This window comes from Ornithorhynchus anatinus, chromosome 4, assembly GCF_004115215.2.
Source record: "Ornithorhynchus anatinus isolate Pmale09 chromosome 4, mOrnAna1.pri.v4, whole genome shotgun sequence".
NCBI lineage: Eukaryota > Metazoa > Chordata > Mammalia > Monotremata > Ornithorhynchidae > Ornithorhynchus > Ornithorhynchus anatinus.
This window is the reverse complement of record NC_041731.1, coordinates 90,028,263-90,043,624: the sequence shown is the minus strand read 5'-3', so window position 1 is coordinate 90,043,624 and position 15,362 is coordinate 90,028,263. Positions and strand designations below refer to the sequence as shown.

At 43.1% G+C, this 15,362-nt stretch overlaps 1 protein-coding gene across 2 annotated transcripts in view; it reads left to right on the top strand.

Moving 5' to 3' along the window:
• Positions 1 to 15,362, top strand: part of SNX7 (sorting nexin 7) — a 79,688-nt gene that overhangs the window by 38,522 nt on the left and 25,804 nt on the right. For both annotated transcript variants that reach the window (XM_007664205.3, XM_029062994.2), the window contains exon 7: positions 1,184 to 1,270. In XM_007664205.3, coding sequence (XP_007662395.1) covers positions 1,184 to 1,270 — 87 coding nt within the window. The remainder of the gene's footprint in view (positions 1 to 1,183; positions 1,271 to 15,362) is intronic.

Sequence of the window (15,362 nt, the reverse complement as noted above, 5' to 3'; positions counted from 1 at the left end):
CAGAAAAGAGCAGCACAATCAATGGTATTAAGTGGTTACCGTGTGCAGAACACTGTACTAATCACTTGGGAAAGTTCAATTCAATAGAGAAGCAGCGTGGCCAAATGGATAGAGCGTGGGTGGGGAGTCATATGGACCTGGGTTCTAATCCCTGCTCTGCCACTTGTCTGCTGTGGAACTTGGGTAAGTCACTTCCCTTCTCTGTCCCTCAGTTGTCTTATGCTGTCGAGTCATCTCCTACCCATTGCGATGCCATGGATGCATCTCTTCCAGAATTCCCCACCTCCATCTGCAATTGTTCTGGTAGTATATCCATAGAGTTTTCTTGGTAAAAATACAGAGGTGGTTTACCATTCTCTCCTCTGTGCAATAACTTGAGTCTCAGCCCTCGACTCTCCCCCATGCCACTGAAGCCCAGCACAGGTGAGTTTTGACTTGTAGCAGTTGGCCTCCCACTTGCTAGCCACTGGCCAAGTTAGGAATAAAATGAGTAGGCCTCTGCTTGACTCTCCCTCCCATAGCCGAGGCTGATAGAGTACTGGAAATTCTCCAGGTGTGACCCTGAGAGGCGGTTCCTCAGTTATCTCATCTGTAAAATGTGGATTACGACTAGGAGCCCCATGTGGACGGGGAACGTAATAATAATAATGTTGGTATTTGTTATGAGCTTACTCTGTGCAGAGCACTGTTCTAAACGCTGGGGGAGATTCAGGGTAATCAGGTTGCCCCACGTGTGGCTCACAGTCTTAATCCCCATTTTACAGATGAGGCCCAGAGAAGTGAAGTGACTTGCCCAGAGTCACACAGCTGACAAGGGGCAGAGCCGGGATTCGAACCCATGACCTTTGACTCCCAAGCCCGGGCTCTTTCCACTGAGCCACGCTGCTTCTCTGAATGTGATTTGATTGTATCAACCCCAGTGCTTAGTACAGTGCCTGGCACATAGTAATCACTTGACGAGTTCCACAGTTATTACTACTACTATAGTAAGCACTTAACAAACACCTTTAAAACAGAAAAGATATTTAGGTAAACACAACCCCTGCTCACTAGGAGTTTATGAACTAGAGGGACTAGCTACTGTAGGATCTGCAATCAGAATTTTGAAATGGGGAATTTTTTACATGTAAGATGATCTTTTTTAAAAAGCAATAAACTAGATTTTAACTTTTTTTAATATCAGGGCGTAATGAAAAGAAGAGACCAAATACAAGCTGAACTGGATTCCAAAGTTGAAGCTTTAACCTCCAAAAAGACGGAAAAGGAATCGGTAAGTGCTAAATAGTTCCGATTCTTCTAAAAAGTAGAGTGTGCTTTTATCATCTGCTGTGTGACCTTGGGCTAGTCACTTCACTTCACTGTGTCTCATCTCATCTATGAAATGGGAATTGAGACTATGAGCCCCATGTGGGACAAGGACTGTGTCCAACCTGATTTGCTTGTATCCACCCTCGTACTTAGTACAGTGCCTGGCACATAGTAAGTGCTTAACAAATACCATTATTATTATTATTATCAGTTTTATAAAGCAATGGTATTTGAATATCTTCTGGGTTGACTTTAAGTGTTTGTTATCAACATCTAGCTGAGCGTAACTCCAGGAAACAGACTTGTGGAATATATCCACATTCAGCTTAATTTACTTTGCTTTCCAATAGCTATTATATAGATTTTGAACTCTTGGGCCAAGATAAGACAACTTATATTTAATGGATGACTGTGTTCAGTTTAAATACGTTTATTATATCCATTGTGATATTCATTTATCTTCCATCAACTTAAAATTTAGAAGTCCTTTTATTTTGCCAAGGAGTAATGTTTATGCTGCCCATGCATTTCATGAATGACATCTAATTAATTTTTTTCTGAATCAAAATGGTTCAGACTAATATTATCATAGATGTAGAAATCAATTTAATTATCATATCCTGGGTGGCAATTTAAAGAAAAACACCCAAAGCTACATTTTAATCTATTATTTTTTCATCCTCATCATCAGTGGTATTTAATGTGTGCATACTAGGTGCAGAGTATCGTACTAAGCTCTTGGGAGAGAACCGTACAACAGAGTTGGCAGACATGTCCCATGCCCACAATGAGCTTACATGCTAGAGGGATTCTAGATCGATTAAACAATCAATCATTGTTATTGAGTACTTATTTGCAGGACACACTACTAAATGCTTGAGAGAGTACACTACCACGGAATTAGCAGATACGTTCCCTGCCCATACCAAACTGACAGTCTAGAGAGTAAGACAGACATTAATATGGGTAAATAAGTTATTTATAATATATAATTTTAAAATAAGTACCTAAGTGCTGTGGGGCAGTGGGTGGGGAGAATATCAAGTGTCCAAACCTCTCTTTGGTGTAATATGTAATGAGAAGCAGCATGGCCTAGTGGGAAGACCGTGGGCTTGGGAGTCAGAGGTTGTGGGTTCTAATTCTGGCTCCACCACTTGCCTGCGTGTGACCTTGAGCAAGTCACTTAACTTCTCTGGGCCTCAGTTCCTTCATCTATAAAATGGGGATTAAGACTGTGAACCCCATGTGAGACAGGGACAGTGTCCAACCTGATTACTTTGTACCTACCCCAGTGCTTAGGACAGTGCCTGGCACATAGTAAGTGCTTGACAAATACCATAATTATTATTATTAAGTCCAACCTGATTATCTTGTGTATAAACCCAGTGCTTAGTACAGTGCCTGGAACATTATAAGCACTTAAATACAATTTTGAAAAATGTTGAAACTTACTCATTGACTAAAAAGTGCTCAGTTTTGCCATAATGGGTGCTTTGGCTAAGTCACTGTTAAGGAATTAAGTCATGTTTGTCCAGCAATTGCAAGCCCGTTCGGCAAGTTGCAAGCAATTGCAAGGTGTTGGAAGAAGTAATTTCTGTGTGGGGTCAAAATGGTTACGTAGTACAGTGGGACCATTCTCTTAATGAAGGGCTTGGCAAAAACACAACCTCTCTGCATTATAGGACAACTGGGTGTACTTGGATTTTTTAGAGCACTTATTTATAATTTTCCAAAGTGCTTTCATTTCATTCATCTCCTTTTGTCCTTAGGGCATCACTGTGAGTTGAGGCAAATATTATTATCGCCATTTTACAGATGAGGAAATTGAGGCCCTGGGAGGTTAATTGATTTTCCCAAGACCTCACAGTGAATGACAGAAGTGGAACCATGTTCTGTGCTCCTCTAGACTATATACTTATTATAGACTCATTGTGGGCCGGGAATGTGTCTGTTGTATTGTTATATTCTACTCTCTTAAGTGCTTAGTACAGTGTTCTGCACATAGTAAGCACTAAATAAATACAATTGACTGGCTGCTCCTTCCACACTCCCATGCTGCCTGTGGTATTGGCTCACTTTTTCATAATTGAGCTTTTTGCAAACAGTATGCAGTGAATTTACTAGATCTGCCTGTGTCTGTGAAATTATTTCACCATTTTTATCACTGTGACAGAGGTGGTGCTTTGATCCCATTGCTCTTCCTTCCTCTTCCCAACCCAAAGTACTTATTTATGTATCTATAATTTTATTTATTTATATTGATACCTGTTTACTTATATTGATGACTGTCTCCCTCCCCCCCAAGACTGTGATCTAGTTGTGGGCAGTGATTGTCTCTCTTTAGTGCCATATTGTACTTTCCAAGCACTTAGTACAGGACTCTGCACGCAGTAAGCACTCAGTAAATACTAATGAATGAATGAATCCCTCCCCGCAGGGAGTTTGTCTACAGGGGAAGAGAGATATTAAAATAAATTACAGATAGAGGAAATAGAGTATAAGAATATAGGGATAAGTACAGTGGGGCTGGGGTGAGGATCAAAGATCTTCACACAGAGGGGAGGGGAGGGGAGGAAGGATAAGAGAAATAAGGGCTTAGTCAGGAAAGGTCTCTTTTTTGTAGGAGATGTGATTTGATTAGGGTTTTGAAGGTAGGGAAGGTGGTCTGTCTGATATAAAGAGGAAGGGAGTTCCAGGCCCAAGGTCAAATGTGAGCGAGAGATTGGTGGTGAGATAGACGAGACTGAAGTACAGTGAGTAAGCTGGTGTTAGAGGAGCAGAGAGCAGTGAGGTAAAATCGAAGAGTACTGACTGCATGCCTTAAAGCCAATGGTAAGGCGTTGCCATTTGAAATTTGGTGGATTGAGGAACATTCCAGACATAATGTTTGGTCTGAAAGGTTAATCGGCTAAAATCTGAGGATCAGGATTATCACACTGAGGAAATTTACCAATGAAGCAAAGGTAACAGCCTGGAAATAGGAGCCCTCTGCTTGATTTTCTGTGACCTGCCGAGGTAGCCGTATATTGTCTATTTGGTTTAGGATTAGTTTCATCTTGTGCTCTCTCTGTCATGATCCTTCACGTGTGTCCCGATCAGACTTGGCTCATCTCCAGCCTTAAGTAATCAGGAAGGGCCATTTGGTTCTGTGGGCCATCCACCTTCAGCACTAGAGATACCCTGGAGAGTCCTGAGGCATACTGTATGTATGTCCCTGCCGTCGTCACCATCGATGGTATTTATTGAGCACTTACTATGTGCAGAGCACTGTACGTGCTTGGGAGAGTTACAACACAACAGAGTTGGTAGACGGGTTCCCTGCCCACACCGAGCTTACAGTCCACAGGGGGAGAGAGACATTAGTATAAATATGAAATTTAGATATATAATTGAAAGATATGTACATAAGAGCTCTGGTGGGCTGAATGTCAAATGCCCAGAGGTCACCAACCCACATGCATAGACAACAAAGAAGGAGAAGAAGTAGGGGAAATGAAGTATTAATTAGGGGAGGCCTCTTGGAGATAGGACTTTAATAGGACTTCGAAGATGGGGAGAGTGGTGGCTTGACATATATGTAGGGGGAGGGAATTCTAGGTCGGAGAGTAGACATGGGAAAGGAATCAGTGGTGAAATAGATGAGATCAGAGCACAGTGAGTAAGCTGGTGTCTAGAGGAACAAAGTGTGCGAGCAGGGCAGTAGTAGACGATCACTGAGGTGAGATAGGAGAGGGTGAGCTGATTGAGTGCTTTGAAGCCAAAGGTAAGGTGTTTCTGTTCTATGTGCAGGTGGATGATCAACCATTGGAGGTTCTTGAGGAGTGGGGAAACGTGGTCTGAACAGTTCTGGAGAAAACCGATCCGGGCAGCAGAGTGAAGTTTGGACCGGAGTGGGGAGAGGAAGGAGGCAGAGAGGTCAGCGAAGAGGCAGGTGTAATAGTCAAGGCGGGATAGGCTAAGTGCTTGGAGCAGTGTGGTAACAGTTTGGGTGGATTTTACCAGTGTCTTGGAGATAGAACTGACAGCACTCGGTGTCAGATTGAATATGTGAAGCTGCATGGCATAATGGATAGAGCATGGGCCTCGGAGTCAGAAGTTCATGGGTTCTAATCCCAGCTCCACCACATGTCTTCTCTGTGACCTTGGGCAAGTCATTTGACTTCTTGGTGCCTCAGTCACCTCATCTGTAAAATAGTAAGTGATTAATAAATACCATTATCATTATTATTATTATAAGAATTGTATGAGAGATTAATCAAGTACAATGCCAGGGTTATGGGCTTGTGAAATAAGGAGGACAGTGGTGTTGTCTGCAGTGGTGGGAAAGACTCAGGAGGACAGGATTTGGGTGAAAAGATAAGAATTCAGGCAGAAATGTCCAGTTGGCAGGAGGAAATGCGCGATTATAGAGTAAGAGAGTGATCAGGGCTGGAGGTGTAGATTTAGGAATTATCTGCATATAGATGGTAATTGAAATTCTGGGAGCAAATTCATTCAATAATATTTATTGAGTGCTTACTTTGTGCAGAGCACTGTACTATAAGCGAGCAAATGAGTTCTCCCCAGGAGTGGATGGAGGTGGAGAATAGAAGGGGACCTAGAAATGAGTCTTGAAGGACCCCCATTGCCAGAGGGTTGGAGGCAGAGGAGACTGAGAACAAGTGGCCAGAGAGAGAGAGAGGAGGGGAACCAAGACAGAACAGTATCAGTGAAGCCAAGGTTGGATAAAGTTTCCAGAAGTGTGGTAGTCTATGGTGGTCTAGGACATTAGGATAAAATAGAGGCAGTCAGACTTAGCGATTGTGGGTGTTAAGATTTAGCAAGAAGAAGGTCTTGGTTACCTTAGAGAGGGCTGTTTCTCTGGAGTGAAGGCAGCAGAAGCCAGATTAGAGGGGAATTAGGAGATAATTGGAGGGGAGGAAGTGGAGACAGGGAGTGTGAACCTTGGGGCAATGGAGATCCATCAACAGATAGTATTTATTGAGGACTTACTATGTGCAGAGCACTGTATGTAGCACTTAGAGTTAATGGATGTGATTTCCATCTTCAAAGAATTTACAATTAAACCATTCATTCGGTAGTATTTATTGAGCGCTTACTATGTGCAGAACACTGTACCAAGCACTTGGAATGTACAATTCAGCAACAGATAGAGACAATCCCTGCTCATTGACGGGCTGACAGTCTAATCGGGGGAGACAGACAGACAAAAACAAGACAATTTAGTCACGATAAATAGAATCAAGGGGAGGTTCAGACACTAAAATAAACTACAGGTTGTTGGAAGCAACAGAGTTTAAGGATGTGTACAAAGGTGCTATCTCATTCCCACTAAATACATTACTTCTTGGGGTTAAGGCCAGGAGTTTGGACTCCCCAGGGAGTTGAGGCCAGACCTGGCTGAATTCTAAGGGGATCGAGCTCAAAAATATAACACATTAACATGTCTGGAAATCTACGGTCCAACAAATCATAAGGCAGGAAAAACAGACGAGTGCCCCCAAATTAATCCTGCTGGGTTTCTCTATTGCTTTGTGTCTGAAAAGCTCAAAGCCTTCTTATATTCATCATTTCATTCATCTTCCCAATACCCCTGTGATGTAGAAAGCAGTCAGGTATTAATGTCCCTGTGAAATAAGTGGAAAAACCAAGGCAGAGAGAGATTAAATGACTCACCTAAGGCCCCTGATCAAGTCAGGGCAGCGCCATGGCTAGGACCCAGAGACCATTTTCTGTACTTCAGGAAACGAGGTGGAATTGTAAGCCGGAGATCAATGAAGGAAGGGGAGGTGGTGCAGTCAGGACTTGTGAGAGGAAACCACAATGGAGCAGCTGGAAAACTCCAATAAGAAACTCTCTGAGAAAGTACAGGAGTACAGAGGCTTTGTATATTCAGTGCTTTAATCAACATTTCATCCAGGTTTTACTGAACTTAACCCTCACTTGTTGCACAATTGACAGCGGTAGTAAATAATAATAATAATTGGGGTATTTGTGGTATTCAGCGCTTGCTACATGTCAGGCAGTGTACTAAGTGCCGAGGTAGATACCAACAAATTGAGTTGGACACAGTCCCTGTCCCACATGGGGCTCACAGTCTTAAACCCTATTTTACAGATGAGGTAACTGAGGCCCAGTGACGTGTCTTGCCCAAGGTCACACGGCAGATAAGTGGCAGATTGGGAGATCAGGTCATTCTGACTCCCAGGCCTGTGCTCTATCCACTAGGCAAATATAAGAGAACGGTTTGGAGAGAAGCTTAGGAGTTCAGTTCTTGCGTTGTTTGAGGTACTAATGATTAATACAACTGTCTTTATCCTAGAAACAAGATATTTGAAGCTGGGATGATAGAGCAAGTTCAGGGCAGGAGAAATAAATTTTGAACAATCTCCACAGAGGTGAAAGTCGAATTATGTGAATGTGAAGTGAGAAGAGTGTAATGTGGATCAGTGTGGCCTAGTAGAAAGAGCACAGTCCTGGGAGTCAGTAATAATAATGATAATACTGATGGTATTTGTTAAGCGCTTACTATGTGCCAAGCACTGTTCTAAGCACTGGACAGACCTGGGTTCTAATCCTGACGCTGCCACTTGCCTGCTATGTCACTTTGGGCAAATCACTTTTCTGTGCCTCAATTTCCTCATCTGTAAAATGGGAGATTCAATATCTGTTCTCCCTCCTACTTAGACTGTGAGCCCCATGTGGGACAAAGACTGTGCCTGGCCTGTTTATCTGGTATCTAGCACAGCACTTCATACGAAAGGACCCAAATCTGAGCCTTGAGGACTCCTGACAGTTCAAGGAGTCAGTGGTGGAGATGGAGAAGGATTTTTTGTGAAAGGTATTACAGAAGTTTATGTGGCAGCTAGCTTCTTCAGAATTTCCTCCCTTTCCCCTCCAGGGGAAGTTCCAGCTTAGCCACGGTCAATTATTGACCGGCAGAAGAGATGACGCTAGTTGGTTTAGTTAAAGAAAACAGTTCATTCATTCATTCATTCAATCGTATATATTGAGCACTTACTGTGTGCAGAGCACTGTACTAAGCCCCTGGAAAGTACAATTCATCAACAGATAGAGACAATCCCTATCCAACAACGTGAGCTAACCACCCCTCACTCTTCTCACCTTTCTGAGTGAGATTTGGGGTTGGGTGAGGGGATCGCAGGGGAATGGCCTGGGAACTGGTAGAGTGGTGGTTAGCATTGTAAACCAGGTTACAGGCTACTTCCCCCAGCAGCCATTCATCAGTATTTTTTCAGTGACGTCGGTGGGCAGAGAAATAGACGAGACACTTGTGGAAGAAGGACAGAGATAGAAGACATGGTGTCTGCCACTGAAGAGTCTCCAATCCCATCCCCTGTGGTGCTGGGGGTGGTCGGGGCAGGCAGGGTGTTGGGGGAATGGGGGCGGGAGGGCCGTGAGCCCATCAGTATGTTGGACCCTCCAATATACTGTCAAATTGGTTTGGTTTTGAAGGACTCATTAGTGCTCATATGTAGATTATGGTTCTGAAAGATAAATCTTAGAAAATAGTCAGAGAATTCCATGCGGTAGGCCATGATTTAAGAGGACCAAAAACACATTTTTCATAAAATAAATACTTAAAATAGTAGTGCATTTAAGAAGCCCGAAAGCATTCCCCTGACTCAAAAAGGACTTAAAGTTGTATTTTATTTCTGCTGTAGTTGATGAACTCACTGTGCTTGCCTTGGGCATTAGGCCTGTCCTCTTTAGAAGCAGTAATAAAACTGTTGAGTGCTTTTGGTACAGTGCACTGGACTAGGATCTTGGAAAGTACCAAATGAAAATATATTCCAATGCCCACAAGGAGCTCACACTTTTAATGGGAATGACAAATGTTTACAACTAAGAGTAGTCAAAATAAATAAGTGAAAATGTACACACACATACACATATAAATCTCAGCCAAAAAAGCCCCTGGAATCACTTTGAAGATGAAAGGATTTGAATCTTACCATTTAATAGGTACTGCTCATGCTTTAATGGAGCATTTCATTATGAAATGAGGTGGTGCAACTTAACATATATAAAAATAATAATGTAGGTATTTGTTAAGTGTTTACTATGTGCCAAGCACTGTTCTAAGCCCTGGGGTAGATACAAGGTAATGAGGGTGTCCCAGTTGGGGCTCACAGTCTGCATTTCCATTTGACAGATGAGGTCACTGAGGCCCAGAGAAGTGAAGTGACTTGTCCTAGGTCACACAGCTGACAAGTGGGGGAGTCGGGTTTAGAACCCACGACTTCTGCCTCCCAAGCCCGGGATCTATCCCCTGAGCCATCATCGGCCCTTGCCTGTTCAGCTGATTTTCTGTGTGACCTAGAGGAAGCCACTGAACCTTTCTGACCTCTCTATAAGTGAAAATGAAATACCAGTCTTTTTAGAAAGTAACACAGTGTTCTTTATTCTTTAGCCATTTGGATACTCAGTGTTCTTCTGGAGTGATTTGATCAGTCAAGCAATTGTATTTAGTAAGCACTTGGGGTGTGCAGAGCACTGAATTAGGGCTTGTGAGTACTGTATAACAGATATGGTAGACACATTACCAGCCCCCAAGGAGCTTATAGCCTAGAGGGGGAGATAGACATAAATAAATAAATTACAGATATATACATAGGTGCTGTGGGGCTGAGGGTGGGGTGAATAAAAGGTACAAATCCAATAACTCACTTCGATACTGTGAGATGTGGTTTATGATAATGAATTTTGGTAGTAACACAAGCGTTGGAATGTGTTCTGACAGTATAATTCCATTGTTTGTTAAAAAAAAGAATTAATGACCAGTATTGGGAAAGGATATCGGTTTTTAGTTTCTGATGCAGTTAAAGTTTATCCAAAGGACATTACTGGGTCTGTTACTAATTATATTAAATTAAAAATATTAAAATATTAGAAATATAAAATATATTGTGATCATCAAGAAAGAATGTTTAAATTTAAGCATCTCATCTAAGTTACACTGTACCTTTTAAAATTCAGAATCTTCAGTAATGCTACTGCTAAGAGCCTCTTCTATCCCCTGCAGTGTATTTAATCCTTTAAGAAAGAGTAGTCAGGCTTTAGGTTTATTCAGAATTTGGTGTGATCAACTGGTGGACTAGCGATTTACATCCGTTTATTTAGCCTTTCTTGACTAAGTCCTCATTTTGTCTTCTCCCACTACCTTCTGCATCACCCTTTCACTTGGATTTGCTACTCTTTTCACCCCTTCCTCAGCCCCACAGCTCTTATGTATTTATCTGCAATTCATTTATATTAATGTCTGTCTCCCCGTCTAGACAAAACTTCCTGTGGGAGTTGCTACGAACTCTGTTATATTGTACTCTCCCAAGTGCTTAGTACAGTAAGCACTATAGTATGGTACTTAGCTATTTAGTCCTTAGTTACTTAGCACTCAATGCCTACCATCGATTGATGATTGATTATTTTAGGCTGAGTAGATGGTGTTCTATTTTGGTTATATTTTGTAAACTGATGGTGTGCCGGCCTTCACTGTGACCTTCTGCCACATGGATAAGTGTACTGTGGTGCTGTTAAACCTCTCACTGTTAAAGGGAAGCAGTTATTGTAACAATGAATATCTCTGATGGGATTGTCCTTCACTTTGCAATGGGGTTGGTTCCAGGAAAAGGTGACTTACAAAGTAAACTCAATTTTGGTAGCAAAAGAGGGATTAGATTTAGGATGCTTTTAGGCTATGCAAATTAGCCTGTGCCACCCTCCTGGCTGACAGATCAGCAGGAGCTACTGAGCTGCCCCAGAGGCCTCTGGCTTTGTCTAGTCTTTTCAGCAAAACTGGGTTGTTAAAGCTGTACATGGAGCTCAGATTGATACCTTCAGCATTTCAGGAGACTGTCCCCAATACAAAGAGGGACCTGAAGGGAAATTGGCTAAATCTTCTAGAGGGCCATGCCATCATTTGATGAGCTGAAACCCTGAACACCATTCAGCAGCACTGGGTTAAAGTTCTGCAGCTCCTGTCATCTCGTGGGTTGTTTGAAAAGTGTCTTTATAAAGACAAGAAACGAAACCTTGTTAGGAGCTGGTTTTGATACTACTCCTTTCCCATTTACCCTCGTTATCCTTCTTGTCCTGTTCTGGAGGAATTCCCCAACAGAAATTTGACATTTTCAATAGGTGGACCATCAGTTGGGCAAAGGTCTACCCGTACCATCTCTGGAAAAGAGAAGAGGAAGAGATAGTCCTGTTAGAGATTTCGGCCTCCGTGACCTCAAATCAACTTTCTCTGGCTCTGCCTGCATGGGTCCTTTTCACCAGAATCCCCCTCCCACCCTCCATTCTCCCCCTGCTAAGTTCCCTCTCCCCAGCCTTTTTCACATGAATAATCTTGCCACCTTATCCACCTGTCACTTGGCCTAGGCTGTATTTACTCTTGCTCCTTGGCACATCCCCATTGGTCACAGCTCTCTTTCTACCCCCTTCACCTGCACCTCTGACCCCATCCCCTCACACCTTTATGAAAATACTTGTCCCCTTCCTTCTTCACTCCCTGTCCGGCATCTTCAACCACTCACTGTACAATATCTTCTTTGCTACTGCTTGCAAACTCGCTCAGGTATCCCCTATCCTAAAAATACCCTCCTTTGATCCCACAGGTCCCACCAGTTATTGGCTTATCTTCCTACTCTCATTCCTCCCCATATGCCTCTAGCAAGTTGTTTACCAATGCTGCCTTACTTCCTCTCCTCCAATTCTGTAAGTCAGGGCAATCTGGCTGCTGCCCCCTTCACGCCACAGAAATGGCCTTCTCCAAGGTCATCAGTGACCTCCTTCTTGCCATATCTGACAGCCTCTACCCATTCTAAGCCTCCTTGACCTCTCAGCTGCCTTTGACACTGTCAACCACCCCTTTCTCCTGGGAACATTATCCAACCTTAGCTTCTCTGACACTGTCCTCTCCTGGTTCTCCTCCTATCTCTCTGACTAAGACTTCCCAGTGTCTTCTGCAAACTCCTCCTCTGCCTCCGTCCTTTAACTATGGGAATCTCTTAAAGCTCAGTTCATTCATTCATTCAGTCATATATATTGACCTCTTACTGTGTTCAGAGCACTATACTAAGCGCTTGTTGTTTTGAACTTTCCCTATAAATAGTGACATTCCCTGCCCACAAGGAGCTCACAGCCTCGAGTGGGAGAGACAGACAGCAATACAAGTAAATAAAATTGCAGATATGTACCTAAGTGCTTTAGGACTCGGAGTGGGGAAAAGAAAAGGGAGCAATTCAGGGCAATAAGGAAGAGAGTGGGAGCTTAGTCTCGGAAGGTCTCTTAGAAGAGATGTGCCTTCAGTTAAGGCTTTGATGTGGGGCAGAGTGGTTGTCTGACAGATTAGAGGAAAGAGGGAGTTCCAGGCCAGAGGCAGGACATGGGCAAGGAGCCACAGCGAAACAGGTGAGATAAGGCACACTGAGAAAGTTAACACTAGAGGAGCACAGTGTGCAGGCTGGGTTGTAGAAAGAGAGAAGGGAAGTGAGGTAAGGAGGGAAAAGGTGATGGAGTGTTTGACCTTCTGTTCTCTCCAGGCCTGATCTCTCTACCTCTCTTCAGTCTTGCATTTCTTCCTACCTTCAGGACATCTCTTCTATGATGTCCTCCCTCACCAAAACAGAATTCCTCGTTTTCCCATCCAAACCCTGTCTCTCCCCACAACCCACTTTCCCATCACTGAAGAAAGCATCACCAATCTTCCCGTCAAATAAGCTCATAACCTTGACGTTAGCCTCGACTCTTCTCTCTCATTCATTCATATTTATTAAGTGCTTACTGTGTGCAGAGCAGATTCAACCTACATATTCCATGCGACTGAATCCTGTTGGTTCAACCTTCACAACTTCACTAAAAGCTGCCCTTTCTCTCTATCCAAACTGCTACCGTGCTGATCCAGGCCTTTATCTTATACCACGTTGATAATTGCATCAGCCTTCTTGCTGACCTCCCTCTCTCCCTTCTCTCCTCACTCAAGTCCATACTTTACTTTGCTGCCCAGACCATTCTTTTTTTCAAATGTTATTTGTTATACCTATGTGCAAAGCATGCACGAAGCACTGGAGCTACGTACAAGCTAATCAGGTTGGACACAGTCCATGTCCCACATGGGAATCACAGTCTTAATCCCCATATCACAGATGAGGTAACTGAGGCACAGATAAGTTAAATGACTAGCCCAGGGTCACATAGCAGACAAATGGCAGAGCCAGGATTAGAGCTCCAGTCCTCCTTACTTTCAGGCCCAAGCTCTTTGAGGCTTCTCTGTGGAAAAAAAAACAAACATTTTTTCTTCTAAAAAAATTTTTTTCTCTAAAAAAAATTCAGTCCATGTCTCCCCTCTTCTCAAGAACTTCCAGTGGTTGCCCATCCACAAGCATCAACATACTCTTTTAAAGCACTCAATCAGCTTAACCCCTCTTACCTTACCTAACTGATTTCCTGCTACAGTCCAGTCCACTCACTTCACTCCTCTAATGCCAGCCTACTCTCTGAACCTCACTCTCTTTTATCTCACCACTGACCCCTTTCCAACCTCCTGCCTCTGGTCTGAAACTCCCCCCTTCCTATAAGATATAATGTCACTTTCCCCACCTTTTCCAACATCTCCTCCAAAGCACCTTTACCTGACTTGGCTTTTGTTTTCCATATCCCTTCTCTCCTGCGTGCCACCTTTGTGCTTCATTTTGTACCTTTTAAGCACTTGATTTTTACCCCACCCTCAGCTGCTTTGCACTTACGTATATATGAACGTGTAATTTATTTTAAACCTTGTCTCCCATACACTGTAAGCTTCTTGTGGGCAGGGTGCATGTCTACCAACTGTGTGGTATTGTACTCTCCCAAGGCCTTAGTATGGTATTCTGCAGACAGTAAGCTCACAAATACCATTGATTGGTTGATCCCACATCCTTGGCTGTTCCACTGCACCTCTGCTCTCCCGGTCACCCTTTTTGACTTAAGATACTTTCTCTTTATGCCTACCAACTCACTTCCTGCCCTGGGCTCTCATCATCCTGGCCCCACATTTCCCACCTGTTGTACATTCCAGCTGTATCTCCTCACTCCCCGGCCCTGACTTCCCACACCTCTGCCTTTCCCAGGCTCTATCTTTTTCCAGTCCTTCCATTTAACCCCAGTGCCTTTCACATAACTACTTTCTTTGACCTAAAGTGCCACCATCAACCCTTCACCACACCGTGAGTCTTGGTATCGTTCTAATAATTATAATAATAATAATAATGGTGGTTTTTGTTAAGCTCTTAATATATGCCAAGAACTGTTCTAAGCACTGGAGTAGATACAGCATTAACAGGCTGTCCCACATGGGGCTCACAGTCTTCATCCCCATTTTACAGATGAGGAAACTGAGACCCAGAGAAGTGAATTGACTTGCCCAAGATCACACAGGTGATGTGACAGAACCAGGTTTAGAACAATGACCTCTGACTCCAAAGCTTGTGCTCTTTCCACTAAGCCACGCTGCTTCTCTGCTTTCTCCTGACTTGCTCTAGATATTTTCCTGGTCCTTCCCCCAGGCAGAACAGGAGCAGTGGAAGGGAGCAGGTGGTGCTGCTGTCAGAGGAGTAAGCTGGTTTGGCTTTTATGGCCAGTTGTCATGCTCCCTCCTAAAAAGAGAAGCAACCAGAAGAAGGATATATAGGTAGTGGCCACAAACAGTGCATTGCCAAAGCCCATAAAGATCTTTAATATGCCCACTGAAACTATTGCAGCCTAACTCTATTCCCATCGTGGCAGTGCAATAGAAGCATGGGAACAGTTTGGGTTAGTGGATAGAACACAGATTCACATTTTTATAAGTTTTAAAGTGGCTACATTATATAAAAAAGCAACAGCAAAAAAATATAGGAAGAAGAGCATCAATAGTACAGCAATTGCTTCGCCTTAGATGCTTTGTCCTTGAATGCCCTTTTCACTGAGTTGTACCATACCAAAATTCACAAAGTATGGCATGAGTTATTATTAATAATAGTAATAATCATGATGTTTGTTAGTAATAATAGTAA